The 24404-nt window shown below is 43.1% G+C and overlaps 1 protein-coding gene across 1 annotated transcript in view; it reads left to right on the forward strand.

Annotated features, from left to right (window-relative positions):
• Nucleotides 1–24404, forward strand: part of ncapd3 (non-SMC condensin II complex, subunit D3) — a 40566-nt gene that overhangs the window by 1107 nt on the left and 15055 nt on the right. Inside the window, exons 2-30 of the mRNA XM_084178106.1 lie at nt 887–1053; nt 2099–2261; nt 2416–2588; nt 2778–2942; nt 3054–3115; nt 3238–3325; nt 3479–3612; nt 7958–8030; nt 8169–8294; nt 8389–8641; nt 8765–8803; nt 8913–9005; nt 9118–9191; nt 10114–10248; nt 10609–10829; nt 11020–11211; nt 11506–11603; nt 17643–17752; nt 17886–17993; nt 18149–18263; nt 18474–18569; nt 18885–19123; nt 19430–19509; nt 19637–19774; nt 20193–20326; nt 20467–20672; nt 21002–21112; nt 23336–23503; nt 23936–24051. Of these exons, the coding sequence (XP_084034232.1) occupies nt 887–1053; nt 2099–2261; nt 2416–2588; nt 2778–2942; nt 3054–3115; nt 3238–3325; nt 3479–3612; nt 7958–8030; nt 8169–8294; nt 8389–8641; nt 8765–8803; nt 8913–9005; nt 9118–9191; nt 10114–10248; nt 10609–10829; nt 11020–11211; nt 11506–11603; nt 17643–17752; nt 17886–17993; nt 18149–18263; nt 18474–18569; nt 18885–19123; nt 19430–19509; nt 19637–19774; nt 20193–20326; nt 20467–20672; nt 21002–21112; nt 23336–23503; nt 23936–24051 (3877 nt within the window). The remainder of the gene's footprint in view (nt 1–886; nt 1054–2098; nt 2262–2415; nt 2589–2777; nt 2943–3053; nt 3116–3237; nt 3326–3478; nt 3613–7957; nt 8031–8168; nt 8295–8388; nt 8642–8764; nt 8804–8912; nt 9006–9117; nt 9192–10113; nt 10249–10608; nt 10830–11019; nt 11212–11505; nt 11604–17642; nt 17753–17885; nt 17994–18148; nt 18264–18473; nt 18570–18884; nt 19124–19429; nt 19510–19636; nt 19775–20192; nt 20327–20466; nt 20673–21001; nt 21113–23335; nt 23504–23935; nt 24052–24404) is intronic.

Raw genomic sequence — 24404 nt, forward strand, 5'->3', positions numbered from 1 at the left:
CTAACATATGGATTATGTCTAGATTCTGAAATACACATTTTCACATTAATTTCTTCAACATTCAAACTATTCATATGACTATCTCAACTACCCTTTTTGATTTAGCTTGTTTTTAGACATATTGTTTGAAACAATATACTCTTCAAACGCATACAATTTCTAGAGTGGGCTCTCTGGTACTTATAATGGTATGACCTATTTTATACATAGAAATTGACATTATAGGTCATCATCCAATCACAGCCCTCCTTTAGAATTGCACATTCAGCAAATCACCAGCAGGGGGAGTTCCCTTAGAATCCATTTACCATTCACTGTGTTGGTGGTGCTCATAAAATTGATCAGAACTTTAGATTTAGCAGAGAGCGTATATATTGTTCAAAACAATACGTCTTAAAATAAACAAAATCAAAAAGGGTAGTTTGAGATATTCATATGACTTTTTTAAATGTTGAATAAATTAATGTGAATGTGTATTTCAGACTCTAGAGTAGACATACTCCATATGTTAGAGTACACTATAAGGAGTATGATGACCAAGATGTTGTCTGCATCATGTACTGTTCACGGATCATAAGGACTTACAGGAGGCATGCATAAGTCTAAAAATTGCCAAAAATTGCCACTTTATTCATGATTTTATGAAGTGTTTTTTAATACACATTTTAAAAGCATGTCAAACGTCCTGTCTCCCATTTGAAGTTCCTATGTGAGCATTGCCAGAACAATCTGAGATGCCAAAAACATTTTACGCTCCAGCTGCCGTGGAATCGCCCCATGATAGCTAGCTGATTATTATCATGTCAAGTCAGTCTTGCATTCATTGTTCAGAGTTTGGGGTCAAGTAAAGAGTTGAAACTAATATTCATTGGTCTTTTTTGTGCAGGTTGGGTTGATGCTGTGTGGGATTTTGAATTCACTGAAACTGAACCACTGGATGCTGCCATTGTCATAAAAAATGGATCCAAGGATTTCAAAATGTTGTACAGGCACCTGCTACCCTATATGATGGACACTGAGGTGTCCACTGTAGGAACTGATGGCACATCACAAGTAAGAACTGTTTTAGTAAAAGAGTTTAGCTTGCAAATTGCATTGTCTTTTCTGTTTAGCTGTCCCTAACGTCAAGTACTTGTAGCATACTCCTTTAAAGCTGTAATTGTAATGTTGAAACTGCCAGGTCCATTTGGGATATTACAACAACAAAGAAGTTACTGCAAACAGTGGGGTGTACATCTACATTATAATAAAAAATGGTGCAGTGGAGGCCACGATTTAGCAGCGCGGTGCGCCACTGCTAAATGCGTATAGGGGAAACACTGAATGATTATGATAATTTACAGATGGGTTTGAATTGAAAGTTGGGAACTTTTCGGTTACAGAGAAGCAATCCATAGAATGTACTCTGATTCATCATCAATCAATCAATCAATTTTATTTTATATAGCCCTTCTTACATCAGCTAATATCTCGAAGTGCTGTACAGAAACCCAGCCTAAAACCCCAAACAGCTAGTAATGCAGGTGTAGAAGCACGGTGGCTAGGAAAAACTCCCTAGAAAGGCGAAAACCTAGGAAGAAACCTAGAGAGGAACCAGGCTATGAGGGGTGGCCAGTCCTCTTCTGGCTGTGCCGGGTGAAGATTATAACAGAACCATGCCAAGATGTTCAAAAATGTTCATAAGTGACAAGCATGGTCAAATAATAATCAGGAATAAATCTCAGTTGGCTTTTCATAGCCGATCATTAAGAGTTGAAAACAGCAGGTCTGGGACAGGTAGGGGTTCCATAACCGCAGGCAGAACAGTTGAAACTGGAATAGCAGCAAGGCCAGGCGGACTGGGGACAGCAAGGAGTCACCACGGCCGGTAGTCCCAACGTATGGTCCTAGGGCTCAGGTCTCTCAGTTGGCTTTTCATAGCCGATCATTAAGAGTTGAAAACAGCAGGTCTGGGACAGGTAGGGGTTTCGTAACCGCAGGCAGAACAGTTGAAACTGGAATAGCAGCAAGGCCAGGCGGACTGGGGACAGCAAGGTGTCATCATGCCCGGTAGTCCTGACGATATATCATCCCCCTGATTCCGTGATTGTATTTTTAGAGTGTCTGGACAGTGTTCGGTGACAATGGGGTCTCTGTCAAGTCACTTGTGGCGGTGCTGTCGTACTTTGTCCTGGGAGGGAAGTCCAAAACAGCCAGCGTTGAGCAAAGGATAAGCGCTCTTCAGGCATCCTCCCTCTACGTACTGCTACTGGGAATCCCAGGTATGTTCTGTACTAAGTAAAATTCAGAACCATGTTTGATTAGGACCTAATGTGGACAGGTGAAAATAATTTCCTGTGTGCTGGAGGTTACTCTGTGAATGTGTGTTTACTCCGGTCTGTCTATTGGTCTTGCCTTTCTGTTTGTCTTCCACAGGTAGTGTGGTCAACAAAGTGTTCCACCAAATCCTCTTCGACACTTGCTTGAACACCGTGAGCAACTGTTGGCCCCAGAGCTTGGTCAAGAAGCGCAAGAAAGACTCCCTGAAGAGTTCTCAGGCTGACGGGAAACGGTCCAAACCTCACAGGAAAGACAAGGACAATGACGAGGTTTGTCACAGATACACTGGAAATACTCCATTGCCTTTATGTCCAGGCATTTCTCTGTTTTCATACTTGGGGCTGTCTTATCTTACACAATCTTGTATAATGACACTGATCAAATCTCAAAGATCTTTCAATTTTGCCAAGGTTACTCATCTTGTTAATTCTAAAGTGTCTTTGTCTCTCACTCAACAGATGGAAGTAGATGAGGATGAGGAACAGGAGGAGGAGGTCCATTTGTCTCCCCAGGACCTCCTGAAGATCAGAGAGGGAGTCGTCCTCCTGGTGAAAAGCCTCCTCCGGCTCCTCCTAAAGTTTCCCTTGAAGGACGAGCCACAGAGTGCAGACAACTGTGTACAGGTACTGCTGGATAGTGCTGGTATCTATAGGCTAGGTGGTTTTGACCTCGCTGTCTATTGAAATGTTGAGCAGTGACACCATTCAAAACTGAATCTTCTTTGTCAACTTTAGATGTTCGCCAAGCTGACTAACTTTGAGCCTGTTATTGGAGAATTGACCTTTGGTGCTGGACAGTAAGTACACAGACATACACACAATCTATTATTCTTTGTGAACTTGAATATTTTCAACATGATTTTTCATTTATTTATTTACTCTGTTTATTTTGTAAAAAACGTTATTGATCTGTGTCCAGGGATATCGATGACATGAGGACAATGCCTGAGTTGGCCTATTACGGATTGTGGTTACTCTGCTCCTCCAATCATGGGGATGAGAAAGTGGTATTGAGGAAAATACATCTACAACACAACTTTCTTGGTCAAAACATTGCTATCTGTCTGCTATCTGCATTGGTACAGACTTACTACCGTAATGAGTTTAAGCTCTGGTTCTTTGTTGTTGAATAGTAAAGTTGAATTGACTTGTCTCCCCAGTCTCTGCGCCGGGTGTTCCACAGAGTCCTCTATGTGATCCTCATGATGAGCAAAGGGGAAAGTGGCAAGCCCTCCCTCATGATGCCCACCCAAGCTGTCCTCGCTGCCCGGGTCCAGGCCATCGGCTTTGTCAGGTAAGGAATGGCAGTTTACGACATGAATCAATAAACACAGGTGGTATTCATTTGGTCCTGGTGGGTGAGGGCTGTGTGGTATGTGAATTGGAGTGGGTCCAGGGTGTCTGGGATGATGGTGTTGATTTGACCTATGACCTGCCTTTCAAAGCATTTCATGGCTTTAGATTTGAGCGCTACCGGGCGATAGTCATTTTCCTTGGTGTTCTTGGGCACGGGGACTATGGTGGTCTGCTTGAAACAAGTTGGTATTACAGACCGGGTCAGGGATAATGTCATTGAAGACACTTGCCAGCTGGTCAGTGCATGCTCTGAGTACTCATCCTGAATTCCATCTGGCCCGCAGCCTTGCGAATGTTAACCTGTTTAAAGGTCTTATTCACATCGGTTAATAAGGCTGATGGAACAGATCTCACAGTTTTCCGGAACAGCTGGTGCTATCATTCATGGTTCAGTGTTACTTGCCTTGACGCGAGCATAGAAGGAATTTAGCTCGTCTGGTAGGCTCGCGTTGCTGGCAGCTCACGGCTGGGTGGCTCGCGGCTGGGTTTCCCTTTGTAATCATTGATAGTTTGCATGCCCTGCCACATTCGTCAAGCGTCAGCCGGCGTAGTATGATTCGATGTTAGTCCTGTATTGATGCTTTGCCTGTTTGAAGGCTTGTCGTAGGTCTTAGCAGGATTTCTTAGAAGCGTCCGGATTAGTGTCCTTGAAAGCGTCAGCTAGCTTTTGGCTCAGTGCGGATATTGCCTGTAATCCATGGCTTTTGATTGCGGTATATACATACGTACTTACGGTCACTGTGGGGATGACATCGTCAATGCACATATTAATGAAGCCGGTGACTGATGTGGTAAACTCCTCAATGTTATTGGATGAATCCCGAAACATATTCCAGTCTTTGCTAGCGGAACAGTCCTGTAGCTTAGCACCGCTTCATCGGACCATTTCCGTATTGAACGTGTCACTGGTACATCCTATTTGACTTTTTGCTTGTAAGTTTGAAGTAGGAGGATAGAGTTATGGTCTGATTTGCCAAAGGAATGGCGGGGGAGGGCCTTGTATGCATTTCTTTGTGTGGAGTGAAAGTGATCTAGAGGTTTGTCACCTCTAGTTGCACATATGACATGCTGGTAACAAGGTAAAACGGATGTCAGTTTCCCTGCATTAAAATCCCTGGCCACGAGAAACGCTGCCTCTGAATGTGCATTTTTCTTGTTTGCTTATGGTGAAGGCAATATGGTGGTCGGATGTAACTCACTGGTGGTCGGATATCACCTGGGAGTATTTGGTTCTACCTGTTCCGTTCTTCACATCAGTACAGACAAAGAATTATGTGGATCGGAAGCTACTTTCATTTGGGATGCACCGATAATGTTTAAAACATAAACATGCACTCCTGAGCTCTGTTGGGGCGTAGGGGTTGATGCGGTAGGGCAGGGGTTCCTAAACCTTTTCACTCAGGCCCCCCTTCCAGCAATGGAACATTCCGCTCCGCCTCCGTGCATGCGCCCAATGTCTATTTCTATCGGCACAAGCACTGTTCACACCCCTTGCACATTTTGCAGGTTTAAAGCCCATTTCCTGTAATTCTATACATGTCTAATGTGTATTCATGTGATATTTGAGTGACTCAAACATTGCAACAAAATCTATGGGCTAACCAACCTAGCTAAAAAACTTCAGCTGACATGGGCTAGTTGATCTAGACCAGGGGTGTCAAACGTACGGCCCGCGGGCCGGATCAGGCCCGCAAACGGGTTTAATCCGGCCCGCGAGATGATTAAAAAAGATTTTTAAAGTATAAAAATGCGCTGCAATTTTTCTATAAAATAAACCGCTGTTCCAATTGCGTCCACTGGATGGCGCAATAGCAATTGTGTTAAGCAAGCAAACTGTTTATACCGGGGCAGAGCAAGTAGGTCAAGCACGTGCAGCCAATGAGCTACTTTGTTTTGCCTGCGATATTTATTACGGCTTCTACTTTTAACATTATGTGCTTTGGCACCCTCATTGCCCCAATATGTCTCTGTCAAAAAAGAGAAAAGTGGACGCAGAGTGCAGAGTGTTCCAAGAAAAATGGTCATCCTATTTAATCACGGAATTGAATGGGAAAGCTGTATGTTTGGTGTGTTCAGAGAATGTTGCAGTGCTGAAAGAATATAACCTTCGTCGCCACTGTGAGTCTTCATGCCGACAAATTTGACAACTTTCAAGGACAGCGGAGATGAGAGAAGGTGAATGAACTGTTGGCGGGTCTGAAGAAACAGCAGTCTGTGTTTACTCACAGCCGAGACATCAGTGACGCTGCAGTGAAAGCTAGCTACCTCATTGCTAATGAAATCGCAGTGGCTTCAAAACCATTTAGTGAGGGTGAATTTGTAAAAACATGCATGATGAAGGCAGCGGAGATTGTGTGCCCTGAAAAGCGGCAGGCTTTTGCAAATATCAGCCTGACAAGAAACACAGTTGCAGACAGGATTTCCGATCTTTCAGTGGATTTGGACAGCCAGTTGAAGCAAAAAGTAAAGTAATTTATTGCGTTTTCGGTTGCAATTGATGAAAGCACGGACATTACAGATGTTGCACAACTGGCCATTTTTTCATCCGCGGAGTTGATGACACATTGACCGTCACCGAGGAGTTCGTGGAGTTGGTGCTGATGACAGATACAACGACAGCAGCTGATATTTTTACCACACTTGTCGGCGTGCTGGACAGGGTCGGAGTGGACTGGTCCCGCGCTGTCAGCCTGGCTACAGATGGTGCGCCCTCAATGATCGGGAAAAAAGCAGGCGTTGTGACAAAGTTCAGAGAGAAAGTGCAATCTGCAAATGGAGGACGTGATTTTTTGACTTTTCACTGTATTTTGCACCAGGAGGCTTTGTGTTGCAAGTCATTAAAGATGGATAACGTCATGAAGGTGGTCATCCAAACTGTTAATTTCATCCGATCCAGAAGCCTGAATCACCGTCAGTTTGACAGCCTTCTCAGAGAGAAAGACCACATCTATGGCCTGCCATACCACACTGAGGTAAGATGGTTAAGCCGAGGTGCTGTGCTGAGGCGTTTCTTTGATTTACGAGAAGAAATTGAACAGTTCATGGAAGAAAAGGGCAAACCAGTGTTAGAATTTCATTCCGCAGAATGGATGCCGGACCTTGCATTTATGGTGGATGTTACAGAGCACCTGAATAACTTGAACAAACAGCTGCAAGGGCGCAACAAAGTTGTCACGCAGTATTATGACAGCATACGTTCTTTCAAGTTGAAGCTGTCATTGTGGGAGACGCAACTTGCCGGTGGTGATGCAATTCACTTCCCCTGTCTGAAAAATGTGTGCGCGACCCAACATGTGGCAGACATGAAGCGGTTCAAAGATAAAATAGCTGGACTGTTACGGGAGTTTGAGCAACGCTTTCAGATTTATGTTTATATGTTTTTATGTTGATGTGCTATTGTTTTTAATTGTTTTTATTTTATTTGTATATTTAACCTATTCTTGACTCTGTGGTTCTTGCACTTGTTTGGGGAACAGGATTTCATTATTTTTATCTACATTTCTGCCTGAGAAATGACACCCTGATATAGTTCTGTGATCTGTGAAACAGTTCTGTTAATCACTGAGGCATTGTGTGTTTGTGTGTTCTTTTTCTTTAGAATTTTCAAATAAACTTGACATGTTTTATGATTAATAGTGATGTTGTGCTTGTACTATTTTGGACACACTGTCCTCAGGCTCCAGCTTTATGTTGTATGTTGATCGTATTAAAACAAAGAAAACAATCTGAAGTTGTTGTTTTTAAGTTATATATACCATGATTTTTCCGGTCCGGCCCACTTGGGAATAGATTTTCCTCCATGTGGCCCCTGAGCTAAAATGAGTTTGACACCCCTGATCTAGACATTTATGACAAGTTATAAATGGCTCTCTAAGGTATGCAATGACTGACATGACGAGGAAAACTTATGATGCACTACCTAATTTTGAAATTGCGACTTGTACTTTCTACTATTACAACTTTCAAGAATAAGTTGAAAGCCGGACTGAGTTCCTTCACATTTTTTTTTCTCCAAATGTATTAAATTGTTTTTGGGGGGGGATCCTCGTGCCCTGCCTGGCGCGCCCCACAGTTTTGGAACGACTGCGATAGGGGATCAGTTTGTTTTCCCCTCTACCTGTATGTATGTAGAATCTTTAACCCCCCTCAAAAAAAACAACATAATAAAATAATAACATGCACTCCTGTATGGACTTATAGAACCCTTGAAGTTTTTTGTTTGCAGTTTGAAATGCATATCGCTAGGTGCTGTAACGGATCTCACCCTATGTGTCTCATCATAGTCACGTTGTTGATGAACTGAAAGAGCCAGCACTGCCATTCCTACGGATCCTCCTGCAGCACATATGCTTCCGGGTAAAACTACATTAACTTGAAAATGAAATCCATACAATTGAGTCAATTCAGAACTAATCCAAGCTCTCAAAGAGAATTTACTCATAAAGACATTGGATCACATTAGATAATAGCTTTGTCCTGGCATGGATTTTCCAGATGGTGGACAAGACAGACTACCGTACGCATGGGGCCCAGGCCGTGGCCAAGCTGCTGACCAAAATGCCCTGTGCAGACTACATGTCATTTATCAAGTGGTTGTTTGATTACTCCAGACAATCAAAGGTAAGCTCTGTCACGTATGACTTAGTTGGGCTTTGAGCTGTTGGCTTTGAACTGCACCTGAACTTGGTCTAATCTTTCTGCTGTCTTCCCCCAGGTGGCGTACCGGATGTTTGCTCTGGACGTGGCCATGGCTCTGCTGGAACAGCCAGAGAGGGAAGCAAATGAAAATGTGGACCCAGAACTAGTCTCCTTCCTGCCCCACAGGTTCCTGGTCCACAACATGGTGTTTGGCCGTCGCTCAGACGCTTCGCCCACAGTCCGAGGCCACGCCCTCACCTGCCTGTCCCAGTGCCTGGAGCTGCCCTCCATGAACGCCACACGCAGCGTCAAAGAGCTCTTCTCCACCAGTGAGAGTCACACACACATTCACTCTCACACAAACAAACACGTATGCATGTATGTGCACATGCACAAATCACCGAATACTAGTTGCATACTAAACTGTAGTTTGTCATTTCTATCAATTTTAGCATCTGCGCAGACTGTCTTGGAGGTTGACGGATCTGATGGTAATCTCTACAACAGCTTTAAATCCAGTAATACAGTTGGATATTTTTGTTGATGTATTCTTTCTTTCATTGTACAAACTCAATGTGCCCTGCTCCTTTCCTTTTTTAGGCACTTTAAATTCACAGACCACCCAAAAAACTTTCAAGACTTTACCTTTCAAGACTATTGAGATCACAAACAATGACAATGCAAGTTTTGAGTGTAAGTCTATCTTTTTATTTTTCTAAGGCTTTTTAGTTATTTAGTCAAACCATTGTTAGGTAGGACATGATTTCAGTATTTGATGGTAATGTGATGCTTGTGTTTTCTTTAGCAAAGGACACAATGGCTTTACTGAAGCGCCGTGTGAGTGACCCAAAGACCAATGTGAGGAAGTGTGCACTGCAGGTACGTACTTCAATGTCTTTGTTTAATGTGTGTACTGTACAGTGTGTCAATAGTTGACTTGACATGGCTTAAAAAAAAGTTGTAGGCTCCTCTTGCGTGCTTGTATGCCATTAACCATCTTGAGTCAATTTCTGCGGCCCTGGGAAGTGGAATTAGCATAATAAAAAAATCCCCATTTAAGAAATCTCTGTTAGCAATATCTGGCTTTTTGCATGGGCTGCGTCTCAATTCACTGCATCCGCCGAAATCAGTGAAAGGTGGCAGAGCTACAGTGGTGTTTCAGACCATGAGACGTCCCAAAAATCGGTCTTCTCAAGAAAACATCTGTAGCGTCCGAAGGGTTTGGCCTATACACTTTTATGACCCCTTTATGGAAAGGTGAGACTCTTGAACACGTGCTCTAGGACGCTCACAAGACTCGCCTGAAGGTAGCCTGGTACCAGTTTTAAAACATGAATGAAAGTATATATGGAAGTAGTTTAGTGCCTACAAAAATGGGGTTAAATATGTCTGTCTATGTTTCCTGATCTTTCTTTTCTCAGATATAGGACAGACACTTCAAAACAAACTTCCCCTAAGATTTCTTTGGGGACTGTTTTTCCATGTATGACTCTGTTATTCATTGCATTTATATGGGCTAATAGCAGTAAAGCCAAATTCAATGTTTAATCAAATAATAATAAAAAATACCTGAAGGGGTCCTAGCATTCAAAATCAAATATCTAAATGATTCTTGGTATGACCATAATACAATTCAAAATGTTAGCTTAGTAGAACCACCTCCCCCAAAGGGTTAAAACACAGATTGTGGAACGCACATTTCTTGCTTGTTACTCTTTGCACCTGCTGGGGCAATAGAAGGTGTGCAAATACGACCAACCCCCTCTTTTAAAAAAATCTCACCAACCCTCACTGTGTCCAGGCGATGATGGGCCTGCTGAAGCACAACGTGATCATGCTCAGTGAGGAGAACCTGGCTGTGCTGTCGGAGCGCACCCGTGACCCCGCCCTGTCTGTCAAGAAGAAGGCCCTGCAGTGCCTCATGGACCTCCTCGCTGTGAGTAGCTAGCTCTGTCTGTCTGTCTGGGTGGCACTGCTCACTGCCTGGCCTTCCACTACCCTCTAGTTCATGGTACTGTTGGGGGTACTTGAGGACTGGAGTTGGGAAACACTGCCCTAGTCTAGTTGAGCTTCTGCCATATTGTTAATGAGCAGATCAACGCTTCCATCCTATTCATCTATGGCGCTTCCATGGTCCAGGAAACCGGCTCATAAGGTCTAGGAGCCTTGTAGATCCCTCTCTATCTCTGGCCAGTATAGCCAACTTCAGTCATTCACAATCACTCTCCTCTGTTCTTTTTTCTTTCCTCCATATTTTTCTCATGTCACCCGTGTCTGTGCCTACCCCTCCACTCAGGTCCACCCAGAGAACAGCCTGGTACAGAAGGCGTGGCTGCGGGGCGTGGTGCCGGCCGTGGTGGACGTAGAGAGCTCGGTCCAGGAGAAGGCCCTGGAGTGCCTAGAGCAGACCATCCTCAGCCAGGTGAAGAGCCACGGCTCCTACAGCTACAAGGACGCCCAGCAGACACTGACCTGGGACCTGCTGGGCCTGCTGTGTGACCTCTGCCAGGACCTCGGGTAGGTGCACTTTCATGCTGCTTTCGGGGACTTCATGTTAATTAAAGTGCACCTCCCCACAGCCAATATTATATTAAATATGTATTAATCATACATCTAACATTCAAACAAAAATTTGACCTGAACAATTAACTTCCATAGTGTATCTAAGTTTATTTTATTAAACCTTTGCATTCCTCATCCTCTACAGCCGGTACTTCAGCAGGGCCTTCACAGTGTGGTCCAAGCAGAACAAGTTCACCGCAGCCTTCATCAACGACCTCATCTCTCACACGGAGGCGGAGCACGCGGCCGGGGCGTGGCTACTGCTCTCTAAAGTTGCCAGCTCTTGCCCCCGACTCGACTACGGAAAGATCTTGGACGCCTGGGACGACCTGGTCAGGTCAGTGTGGATCAGGCTATTGAGAAATATATCTTACAGTATTTATGATCTTTTTGTAAATAAATGTATCCGACCCTCTCTCTGGCCATGTCTTAATACTAAAACAATGCATCCTTTCTTCCTCCCTTCCTTGAAGTATTTCCTGACCTTAGACAACGTGATGGGTGAAAAGAGGTTTCACAACATGGCTTTCACCAATCCAGTCACTATACAGACTGTTCATTATGTCAAGAAAGGGAGGCTGTGTATTTTCAAACAGCCCCTCTCCTGTGTTTGTCATGTTTTATTTTCTAGGTCAAAGAATGTCACAGTGACAACATCCTGCCACATCCTGTGCGTGATCGGGGACATCGGCGAGCATCTGAACGAAGACACCAAGAGCAGGATTGTCGGTGGGTGTCTAAGTTGCTTTGAATGGGATTACACAGGAGGAGCTGTCAAGATGGCTCCTTCCAGGACATAAAATGAACACCTGCCAAATGCGGCTAGATTTAGCTATTGGCGGGTAAGAATGTGTATTTCACCAGCCACATTGGCGGATGGTCAATTTGCAGGGCTCTACAGTGCGAGCATTACATTCGCGAATAAAAAATATTAAAAAGTAAAGTATGAGCACATGTGAGTTGCAGTTTTTCTGCCATTTTGTTTCATATCTGCTAATCGTACAAATAAATATGCATCCTATATCCTACCTCATGCAGCAATACTGCCTGGCAGAGGAGCTGTGCGTACTGAGTGAAGTGCTGATATATTTAGTTTTGGAGGTGCTGCGCACAAGCATAAAAGTTGGTCTAATTTACTCAAGTTTACAAATTGAGACTTTTTCCAAGTGTCTCTTGGCTATTTAAATTGTTTTGTTCACAAGCTCGGTTGTTTTTCAATGTTATTTTGAGTCTGCTGCTTCAGCTGATAGCGAAGAGACGCCCTAGTCAGATCTCAAATCTAACACATGACAACTGGAGTGGCCAAGTTACCATGGTAACATCCTGCCCTTAAAGGGGCAGCTGAATATTTTGTCTCATCTGATATTTTTGTTAAAAGACTCGGGTCACAAAAAAATAATATAAAATTGCATTATACCACATTAATTCTTACTAATACAATTCTTGTTTTAGAAACATTACAAAGTATGGTTGTCTGTTTTTTGATGTAATTATGTCAAAAATATTTTAGCTGGTAAAGAAATCTGAGTGGCTGGTGTCTGTGTGTGTGTGTATATATATATATATATATATATATATATATATATATATATACATATACATATATACATATATATATATATACACACACACACACACACACAGTGGGGGAAAAAAGTATTTAGTCAGCCACCAATTGTGAAAGTTCTCCCACTTAAAAAGATGAGAGGCCTGTAATTTTCATCATAGGTACACGTCAACTATGACAGACAAATTGAGGGGGAAAAAATCCAGAAAATCACATTGTAGGATTTTTTATGATTTTATTTGCAAATTATGGTGGAAAATAAGTATTTGGTCACCTACAAACAAGGAAGATTTCTGGCTCTCACAGACCTGTAACTTCTTCTTTGAGGCTCCTCTGTCCTCCACTCGTTACCTGTATTAATGGCACCTGTTTGAACTTGTTATCAGTATAAAAGACACCTGTCCACAACCTCACAGTCACACTCCAAACTCCACTATGGCCAAGACCAAAGAGCTGTCAAAGGACACCAGAAACAAAATTGTAGACCTGCACCAAGCTGGGAAGACTGAATCTGCAATAGGTAAGCAGCTTGGTTTGAAGAAATCAACTGTGGGAGCAATTATTAGGAAATGGAAGACATACAAGACCACTGATAATCTCCCTCGATCTGGGGCTCCACGCAAGATCTCACCCGTGGGGTCAAAATGATGACAAGAACGGTGAGCAAAAATCCCAAAACCACACGGGGGGACCTAGTGAATGACCTGCAGAGAGCTGGGACCAAAGTAACAAAGCCTAACATCAGGAACACACTACGCCGCCAGGGACTCAAATCCTGCAGTGCCAGACGTGTCCCCCTGCTTAAGCCAGTACATGTCCAGGCCCGTCTGAAGTTTGCTAGAGTGCATTTGGATGATCCAGAAGAGGATTGGGAGAATGTCATATGGTCAGATGAAACCAAAATAGAACTTTTTGGTAAAAACTCAACTCGTCGTGTTTGGAGGACAAAGAATGCTGAGTTGCATCCAAAGAACACCATACCTACTGTGAAGCATGGGGGTGGAAACATCATGCTTTGGGGCTGTTTTTCTGCAAAGGGACCAGGACGACTGATCCGTGTAAAGGAAAGAATGAATGGGGCCATGTATCGTGAGATTTTGAGTGAAAACCTCCTTCCATCAGCAAGGGCATTGAAGATGAAACGTGGCTGGGTCTTTCAGCATGACAATGATCCCAAACACACCGCCCGGGCAACGAAGGAGTGGCTTCGTAAGAAGCATTTCAAGGTCCTGGAGTGGCCTAGCCAGTCTCCAGATCTCAACCCCATAGAAAATCTTTGGAGGGAGTTGAAAGTCTGTGTTGCCCAGCGACAGCCCCAAAACATCACTGCTCTAGAGGAGATCTGCATGGAGGAATGGGCCAAAATACCAGCAACAGTGTGTGAAAACCTTGTGAAGACTTACAGTAAACGTTTGACCTGTGTCATTGCCAACAAAGGGTATATAACAAAGTATTGAGAAACTTTTGTTATTGACCAAATACTTATTTTCCACCATAATTTGCAAATAAATTCATAAGAAATCCTACAATGTGATTTTCTGGATTTTTTTCTCTCCATTTTGTCTGTCATAGTTGACGTGTACCTATGATGAAAATTACAGGCCTCTCTCATCTTTTTAAGTGGGAGAACTTGCACAATTGGTGGCTGACTAAATACTTTTTTTCCCCACTGTATGTGTATATGTGTGTGTGTGTGTGTGTATATATACAGTTGAAGTCGGAAGTTTGCATACACTTAGGTTGGAGTCATTAAAACTAGTTTTTCAACGACTCCACTAATTTCTTGTTAACAAACTATCGTTTGGCAAGTCAGTTAGGACATCTACTGTGTGCATGACACAAGTCATTTTCCCAACAATTGTTTACAGACAGATTATTTCACTTATAATTCACTGTATCACAATTCCAGTGGGTCAGAAGTTTACATACACTAAGTTGACTGTGCCTTTAAACAGCTTGGAAAATTCCAGAAAATGATTTCATGGCTTTCGTAGCTTCGGATAGGCTAATTGACATCATTTGAGTCAATTGGAGGTGTGCCTGTTGATGTATTTCAAGGCCTACCTTCAAACTCCGTGCCTCTTGGCTTGACATCATGGGAAAAGCAAAATAAATCAGCCAAGACCTCAGAAATAGAATTGTAGACCTCCACAATTCTGGTTCATCCTTGGGATCAATTTCCAAACGCCTGAAGGTACCACGTTCATCTGTAAGTATAAACACCATGGGACCACGCAGCCGTTATACCGCTCAGGAAGGAGACGGGTTCTGTCTCCTAGAGATGAACGTACTTTGGTTCGAAAAGTGCAAATCAATCCCAGAACAACAGCAAAGGACCTTGTGAAGATGCTGGAGGAAACCAGTACAAAAGTATCTATATCCACAGTAAAACGAGTCCTATATCGACATAACCTGAAAGGCTGCTCAGCAAGGAAGAAGCCACTGCTCCAAAACCGCCATAAAAAAGCCAGACTACAGTTTGCAACTGCACATGGGGACAAAGATCGTACTTTTTGGAGAAATGTCCTCTGGTCTGATGAAACAAAATAGAACTGTTTGGCCATAATGACCATCGTTATGTTTGGAGGAAAAGGGGGGGGGGCTTGCAAGCAGAAGAACACCATCCCAACTGTGAAGCACGGGGGTGGCAGCATCATGCTGTGGGGGTGCTTTGCTGCAGGGGGGACTGGTGCACTTCACAAAATAGATGGCATCATGTGGAAGGAAAATTATGTGGATATATTGAAGCAACATCTCAAGACATCAGTCAGGAATTTAAAGCTTGGTCGCAAATGGGTCTTCCAAATGGACAATGACCCCAAGCATACTTCCAAAGTTGTGGCAAAATGGCTTAAGGACAACAAAGTCAAGGTATTGGAGTGGCCATCACAAACCCCTGACCTCAATCCGATAGAACATTTGTGGGCAGAACTGAAAAAGTGTGTGCGAGCAAGGAGGCCTACAAACCTGACTCCGTTACACCAGCTCTGTCAGGAGGAATGGGCCAAAATTCATCAAACATTTGACCCAAGTTAAACAATTTAAAGGCAATGCTACCAAATACTAATTGAGTGTATGTAAACTTCTGACCCACTGGGAATGTGATGAAAGAAATAAAAGCTGAAATAAATCATTCTCTCTACAATTATTCTGACATTTCACATTCTTAAAATAAAGTGGTGATCCTAACTGACCTAAGACAAGGAATTTTTACTAGGATGAAATGTCATTAATTGTGAAAAACTGAGTTTAAATGTATTTGGCTAAGGTGTATGTAAACTTCCGACATAAACTGTATACAGTGCTGTGAAAAAGTATTTGCCCCCTTTCAAATTTTCTCTACTTTTGCATATTTGTGATACTGAATGTTATCAGATCTTCAACCAAAACCTAATATTAGATAAAAGGGAACATAAGTGAACAAATAACACAACAATTACATATGTATTTTATTTATTTCATAAAGTTATGCAACACCCAATTCCCCTGTGTGAAAAAGTAATTGCCCCCTTACACTCAATAACTGGTTGTGCCACCTTTAGCTACAATGACTCCAACCAAATGCTTCCTGTAGTTGTTGATCAGTCTCTCACGTCGCTGTGGAGGAATTTTGGCCCAGTCTTCCATGCAGAACTGCTTTAACTCAGTGACGTGTGGGTTTTCAAGCATGAACTGCTCGTTTCAAGTCCTGCCTCAACATCTCAATTGGGATTAGGTCTGGACTTTGACTAGGCCATTCCAAAACATCAAATTTGTTGCTTTTTAGCAATTTTCATGTAGACTTGATTTGTGTGTTTTGGATCATTGTCTTGCTGCATGACCCAGCTGCGCTTCAGCTTCAGCTCACAGACGGATGGTCTGACATTCTCCTGTAGAATTCTCTGATACAGAGCAAAATTCATGGTTCCTTCTATTAAGGCAAGTCGTCCAGGTCCTGAGGCAGCAAAGCATCCCCAAACCATCACACCACCACCACGCTTGACCTTTGGTATGATGTTCTTACTGTGGAATGCAGAGTTTGGTTTTCGCCAGACATTACTGGAACCATGTCGTCCAAAAAGTTATACTTTTGAATCATCTGTCCATAGAACGTTCTTCCAAGAGTCTTGATGATCGTCCAGGTGCTTTTTGGCAAACTTGAGTCAACTTTTTGGATGAGATGGGTCCCATTTATGTCTGGCGAAAACCAAACTCTGCATTCCACAGTAAGAACATCATACGAAAGGTCAAGCATGGTGGTGTGATGGTTTGGGGATGCTTTGCTGCCTCAGGACCTGGACGACTTGCCTTAATAGAAGGAACCATGAATTTTGCTATGTATCAGAGAATTCTACAGGAGAATGTCAGACCATCCGTCTGTGAGCTGAAACTGAAGCGCAGCTGGGTCATGCAGCAAGACAATGATCCAAAACACACAATCAAGTCTACATGAAAATTGCTAAACAGCAACAAATTCGAGGTTTTGGCATGGCCTAGTCAACGTCCAGACCTAATCCCAATTGAGATGTTGTGGCAGGACTTGAAACAAGCAGTTCATGCTTGAAAACTCACACGTCACTGAGTTAAAGCAGTTCTGCATGGAAGAGTGGGCCAAAATTCCTCCACAGCGACGTGAGAGACTGATCAACAACTACAGGAAGCATTTGGTTGGAGTCATTGCAGCTAAAGGTGGCACAACCAGTTATTGAGTGTAAGGGGGCAATTACTTTTTCACACAGGGGAATTGGGTGTTGCATAACTTTATGAAATAAATCAAATAAATATGTAATTGTTGTTATTTGTTCACTTATGTTCCCTTTATCTAATATTAGGTTTTGGTTGAAGATCTGAACATTCAGTATCACAAATATGCAAAAGTAGAGAAAATTTGAAAGGGGGCAAATACTTTTTCACAGCACTGTGTGTATGTATGTATGTATATCTATCTATCTCGCTCTGGATAAGAGCGTCTTCTAAATGAGTTAAATGTATATGTGTATTTATAGATAGATATATGGATATGTGTATGTATGTGTGTATATATAGATAGATAGATAGATAGATAGATAGATAGATAGATAGATATAGATGTGTGTGTGTGTGTGTGTGTATGTATATTTGTGTGTGTGTATCTACCTCACGTGGTCTGGAAATAGCCCTGGCCCTGACCCTAGCTATCCTTAGTCTGTGGATCTAACTTATTTTATCTTTTGTAATGGCAGATGACATTATTACCTGGCTGAAGAGCTTTGACATGCCTCTGGAGGTGATCAGCGCCAGTGTGGAGACTCTGTGTCGACTGGGCAAGGCGGAGGCAGTCAGTGACACACAGGTAGTTTTTGTGTGTGCGAGTCTGAGAAAATGTTGAGGCCTAGGCCCAGATATTTGAATAAATCCCAAGAACTCAATTCCAATATTTAATTTGGAGTGTATTAGCTAACCAGAAGTTGAATTATGCTTTGCAGACATTCCTTAACCAACACTGTGGAGAACTAGTCTCGGTCTGCGAGGCGTATCTTTCCGGCGTCATCCTGAATGAAAAAGGAGCACAGAACTTCAATGAGGATTTGGTGGTGAGAGGAATTAACGTCTAAACAGAATCACTCATTGACAGGTCCTTTGAATACTATTGCAAAGCAAATGTAAACCGGATCTTTTGCATATTAACTGGGCTTCATTGGGGTCATCTTGCCCATCTATCTACCAATTCAATTTTTTCCCCTGTCAGGTAAAGCACCTGTACACACTAGGCGTGGCGTCGCTGCATTGTCCCTCCAAAGTGGGCAAGCGCATCGTGCTCCTGGTCCAGTCTGTCCTCACCTCCAGCGTGGAACAACAGTCAGGTATTTGAATACATTATTCAGAGAATATTAGAATGTTACGGAGCCCTTAAGTGGCAGCAGGGGGGAAAACCTTGGTAAAATCATCTGTTGCACAGTATCTTTGGTCACATTGAATTTATCAGTCTTAAGCATTGTTCTTCTGGTCCATTCACAACTATGTCGAATGTTTCTTTCTACTGTACATGTTTTGTGTGCTTCGTGTTCTAACAGAGGGGTCAGAGGAGCTGGCCGGCTCCCAGCCTCTGTCTCAGTTTAAGGCCTCCTCCATGCCCAGCAGCGTCCGGGCTCATGCTGTCATCACTCTAGGTATGATCTCACCTCAGACCACCTCCCTGGAAATGAATGTATTTTTAGCTGAGACACTGTCCAGAAAAAAAACTTTGCCCCTACACCATTGTGTAATAGATGTATGGTAGTAGAGTATGGGCCTGAGGGCACACACTGAATGTGTTGTAATGTTTTTAAAATTGTATAACTGCCTTAATTTAGCTGGACCCCAGGAAGAGTAACTGATGCCTTGGCAGCAACAAATGGGGATCCATAATAAATACAAATACCATAAGCACTCAGCTCCAAAAATAACTGGATAGCTAACTCTCCACCCCTCCCATCTCCCTCCAGGTAAGCTGTGCCTGCAGCACGAGGAGCTGACCCGCAAGTACCTGCCGGCGTTCGCCCGCGAACTGGAGCTGTGCAGCGAGCTGGCGGTGCGCAGTAACGTGGTGGTGGTCATGTGTGACCTGTGCGTGCGCTACACCAACATGGTGGACCGCTACGTTCCTAACGTGTCGGCCTGTCTCCGCGATAAGGAGCCGCTCATCCGCAAGCAGACCCTCACCATGCTCACTAACCTGCTGCAGGTAGGACTCAGATACGCTACAGACAGCGCCCTCTGCTGTACCGGTTGTGGCCGGAGGACAATAAACGGACTGAAAATGAAGTGCTACTATGGCTTGATTGTGATGATTTAAAATGTATCAATCTTCTTGAAAATGACTATTCCCTCCTAAATGTTGTTCTCAGTCGCTGTAACCCTGGAAATATATATACTTGGAATTCCTAAATTCAGGTTGCCAAAGCCACAATGTAAAAGTTTTTCCTCAATAAACCCGTCACTGTCAGGAAGCGGGTAAAGAATGATGAATAGTTTCTGTTGCTGTTTGTAGGAGGAGTTTGTCAAATGGAAGGGCTCGCTGTTCTTCCGTTTCATTGCAGTGCTGGTGGATTCTGATCCTACCATTGCTAGGTAAGTGGTGATCATTCATATGTATGCTGTCACCAGTTCCAATGCACTCATTACAAAAAGCAACAAATGAACATAAAGCTGAGGGAACTGGTAAATGAATCCCATCGCATATTTATTTCCATTCCAGTCTGTGTGAGTACTGCCTGGTTCACCTCTTGCTCAAGAAGAACCCAGTGATGTTCTCGCAGCACTTAATCGAGTGCATCTTCCACTTCAACTCCTATGAGAAACACAAGACCTACAACAAATTCCCTCAAACGGCCAGGTACAATTATGCTCCTATTTTGGGCTAAAAGTAGTTTTATATTGGCTACCAATTACTTTCTACGAGGAAGGTGATGAGGACTATTCTAAATCAGTGATTCTGAACTTGCACTTTTTGGGATATTGCTGATCAGCCCCTCAGATGGTAAGATGGTCACAACGAGACATTTGCACAGTAAAAATGCTTTATAATCAGTGTATGAGTAGTATTGGACTTGTTCTTTACTGTTGTAGTGTGATTGTGAACTAGCTAGACTATTGAACTGGCAATTCTATTCGAGCAATTGTGTGAAATGGAAATGTGTGCCATGTGTTACAATGGACTTAAGGGTGTCATTTTCGATAGCAATTATGAAGTTTGCCAGTCCCTAGTCCATTACAGGTTGGGAAACACTAGTAAATGTCTGTTTGTTTCCTAGTGAGAAGGCTAAGTTCTCCTTGAAAGGAGCCCAGAACAAAGAGAGGAGGTTCAGGATCTATAGGTTCCTGCTGGAGCACTTCACAGACGCGCAGCGCTTTAACATCACCATCAAGATCAGCCAGAACATCCTTGGTAAGAGCTCCAAGAAAACTGTTCTACATTGAAATTACATTTACTCTTCAAATGTATGCACCTCTGTCTCTCTTGCTCATATGCTCTCTTTGCCTCTCCCTCTCTTTCGCTGTGTCTCTGCCTCCACCCATCCCCCTCAGCGTGCTTCGTGGATGGGGAGCTGCCTCTGGACGGTGACGGGGCGGCAGTGCTGGCTGAGACATTTGGGATCCTCAGCCTCAAGGAGATCAAGCTGTCAGCGCTGAGCGGGGCGGCGGGGGCTGGTGGCGACGAGCCGCAGGAGGACGAGCAGATGGCCATGGCGAAGGCCGTCATGCAGGTGGCCCAGAAGAAAGTGGTCTCACAGGTATGTTGAGCTTTGAATAATGGTATTAGTAAAAATAAATGATGAAAAGGGGGGCCGGGACTCATTGGATTTGGTTGCAATTGAAGCTTTGTTTAATTCTTTACTTTTACAAGCAACACATCTTAATAGGACACACAATGTTGTATTATAAAACAATTGTAGTAGTACTGATAATATTGATGATGTCACTATTTAGCAGTCATTTATATCCGAAGTGACTTGGAATAAACATGTATTTGTCCCACACTACTTAAACCTACAAATGTTGTGTTCCAAGCCACTAGAGGGTGCCAACGGCTAACGAACAAACCTCATCCATCCACCCACAGGTCCAGAAGAAAGTGTTCATCGAGAGCATGATTCCCATCATCATTAATCTGAAGAGCATGCTGGAACAGAAGCGCTCGCCAGTCCTGAAGGACCTCATGGGCTACCTCCAGGTAAGGCAGAGAGGGAAGACAGCCATCATCATGACATCACGTCCGGAGTTTCCCAGTCAAAACTGTTCGCTGCTCTGGCACCCCAATGGTGGAACAAGCTCCCTCACGACGCCAGGACAGCGGAGTCACTCACCACCTTCCGGAGACATTTGAAACCCCACCTCTTTAAGGAATACCTGGGATAGGATAAAGTAATCCTTCTACCCCCCCCCCCCCCCCAAAAAAAAATATAAATAAATAAATTTTATTGTAAAGTGGTTAACCCACTGGCTATAGGGTGAATGCACCAATTTGTAAGTCGCTCTGGATAAGAGCGTCTGCTAAATGACTTAAATGTAAATGTAATTGTCAAGTATAATGTATGATAGCGTCCTTAGAAATTTAGAAATGTAAAATAAATTAAAACAACATAGACATTTTGAAAATATATTTAATAACTTAGGACTGAGCACAGTTTGCCATTCAAGATGTATCCCATAACAATGTTTGTAGCCACCAGGATAGTGAATACTGTGGAGGAGGGCTCTTCTGATTCCAACGCTACATTGGAGTCATTCAATGTCCCTTTTGATTAGCTGAGGTGATTTGGTCAAGTGTGAAACGCTCTTATCTAGAAACATTTGATATTTGATTGCGAAACAGTTTTGGTAACCTTGAACACTTAACTTAATATAATAATGATCCAAAAATAACTTTACAAATACTAAAGATACACTTACTGTTAGCTGTTTTACCACAGATTTCCAGTTTTTTTTGTCGAACACCACTTTGAGCCAACGTTTTTGTGTTCTCTCCGGAGTTTCCGTTAGCTCAGGAAGTGTCATAGTTCAGGTAAATGTGCAACTAGGGATGTTAACCGTTAAGCGGTAAGCTACTAAAAATACATTTGACTGGTCATACTTAAGTCTGTAGGTTAATTAGCATAATTTAGTGGAATTAAATTGGCACGTGTATTTTCTGTCCCGAGTGCAGCTCCTCAAAAAGCTGGTACTGGAGTGAAACATACTTTTATACGCACAGTCATTACGCAACAAATAACAATTCTAAATGCAATCACGTGTTAACTGTTTTGATGGCCACGATTTAAAGAGCTCCTTTTTTTTTCTCAATTTATAATTAAAGAGCGCCTCCCATTCGAGTGCGTAGGCTACAGTCAACGGTAGGCAGGCTATCAGCGCATCACCCACCACTTTGCAATGTGAGCTTGAGGCAGTATCATTGTTTGAAACCTGAACGTTTAACTTTACTTCAAACAAGCAGTATTGGAAAAACATGCCCTAACACTATTGCCTCTGAATGCAACGCTTACCCCAAAAGTTTGCAGAAAACATTGAAAGGAGCTGACACAAAGGAGTCTGTGCCTGTGCTAGCAGTTAGCAAGCATGCACAAACATGTAAACACAGGCCACCAAGGAGAGTACCATCTGTAGCTCTTCAACTTCAGAGATGGACTCTGGTGCAGAACCTAACAATTTGCTCCCGCCTACCATAAAGCCAGTGGTGAAGCAGAGGCCGGTCAGAGGGCTGTTGTAAACTAGAGAAGACAGAAATTGGTTTTCATATCAAGTTTATTTTGTTGTCCAGAAGCCAAAGGCACAATCCTAGTCATATTAGAAACTAATCCTAGTTGTTTCTAACAGAGATTTTCATCTCTGTCACATATGGAACCGCTCGCATTAAGTACGCTGTTTTGCATTTTTGCAAATGTTTTATTAGTTGCTTAATTACAGGAGTTGCGTGTTCAATAATAGCTTTTTGACTGTAAGACGATAGGCTTTCTATTGTTGCATCTTGATGAAAAATGTCCCATGCATGCATGCATAGTATTTTATGTTGGTCATGGCATTTTACTGTTTGGAACCAATTTTGTTGACCGGTTAATGAGGGTCTGTTAGTAGGCAGCCAAATTTACTAAAATGTGCATCTATGTGCAACACAAAACACCTTGTGGAAATCTGTGTTAAAGTGGCACACAGTAAGTGGATCTTCTGTATTTGTGAAATTATTTTGGGTTGATATGAAGTTTCGGAGGTTTCCAAAACCATATTGCACGGAATGATTATTAACGGTTAGACAGGGTGTCGGGACTATTGTTCACATTGGCTGCGCTGTAGTCAATGGTTCGAATGAATACCCAATGGCTGTATGACCCCTTGGGTTCTCAAGCTAGTCTTATCCTAGATCTGTTCTTAAGGGGATACAACACTTCTCCCTGCTGTCTAGCTGACCATGCAGGACTACCGCAGTGAGGTGAAGGAGTTCTTTGCGGCGGACGAGCAGCTTGCGGTAGAGCTGGAGTACAACCTGAAGATGTATGAGGAGAAGGAGAAGGAGCAGGAGATGAAGGCCCACTGTTCCCTGGGAGAGGATGCTGCCTCTGGGGGCACGCCGGTGAGCACTAGGCCTAGTAATGGAGGGAGGGCTTTGAAGATAGGAGTACTTTATTACAGCCCTTACTCTTTGCTGCTAACAGCCTGAATAGCAATCCATCAGGAGCCCTGCTGCTAATGAAGGCATCAAGGGACGATTCCTAACTTCCACTTAAGTCAAAATCTCACTTGCATTGATGTCAATAGGTGAAGATTCTATTTAAGTGGAAGTTAGGATTCTTTCCCAAGATGGCAGCAACAATAACTCATAAACATACATATTTTGGGTCAAATACGGAAGTATCTGTTCCTGTTATTACAAAATAATTTAGATGGATACTGTATCTGGCTGTAAAAAATAGAATATGTCTGACTCAATGTCAGTTGGCTACATATCCCATACATACTCTCATAATTGACTCCTCCACCATACCTCCCCCTCCCTGTCTCTCAGATCCTGGGCTCACCTGCCGCTGCCCACAGGTTCCTCCAGACGGGCTTTGCCACGCCCCAGCCCGTCGTCCCCAGCCACCGAGTCCTGCTCACCCCAAGACTTGCCCAGTCAGACAGGTACAGCTCCTAGCTGCATACATGCACAATGCTTTCATACCTATCTACCAGGGTTTCTGTTATGAAAATTTGGCTCATGACAAGATTTGTATTTATCGGACATATGAGATATGTACCTGTCATCCATATGTATTAGGGCGTCCACCCACGCAGCCAGCACCATCAATAAACAAGGGATATTGGCCATATTTACATGAGCCACATTTACGTGTCCTTAAAAATGGCCTATGACAAATACACACTATTCCTTGTGTTTCGATGTGTCGCATATGCAAAACTTTATAGCCTATTGTTTTATTGGTTTTTACTTTCCTAAAACAGTAATTGTCCACATCACAGTTCAGCTGTCTGAG

Source organism: Coregonus lavaretus (genome assembly GCF_964263955.1).
Source record: "Coregonus lavaretus genome assembly, chromosome: 15".
In the NCBI taxonomy this organism is placed as follows: Eukaryota; Metazoa; Chordata; class Actinopteri; order Salmoniformes; family Salmonidae; genus Coregonus; species Coregonus lavaretus.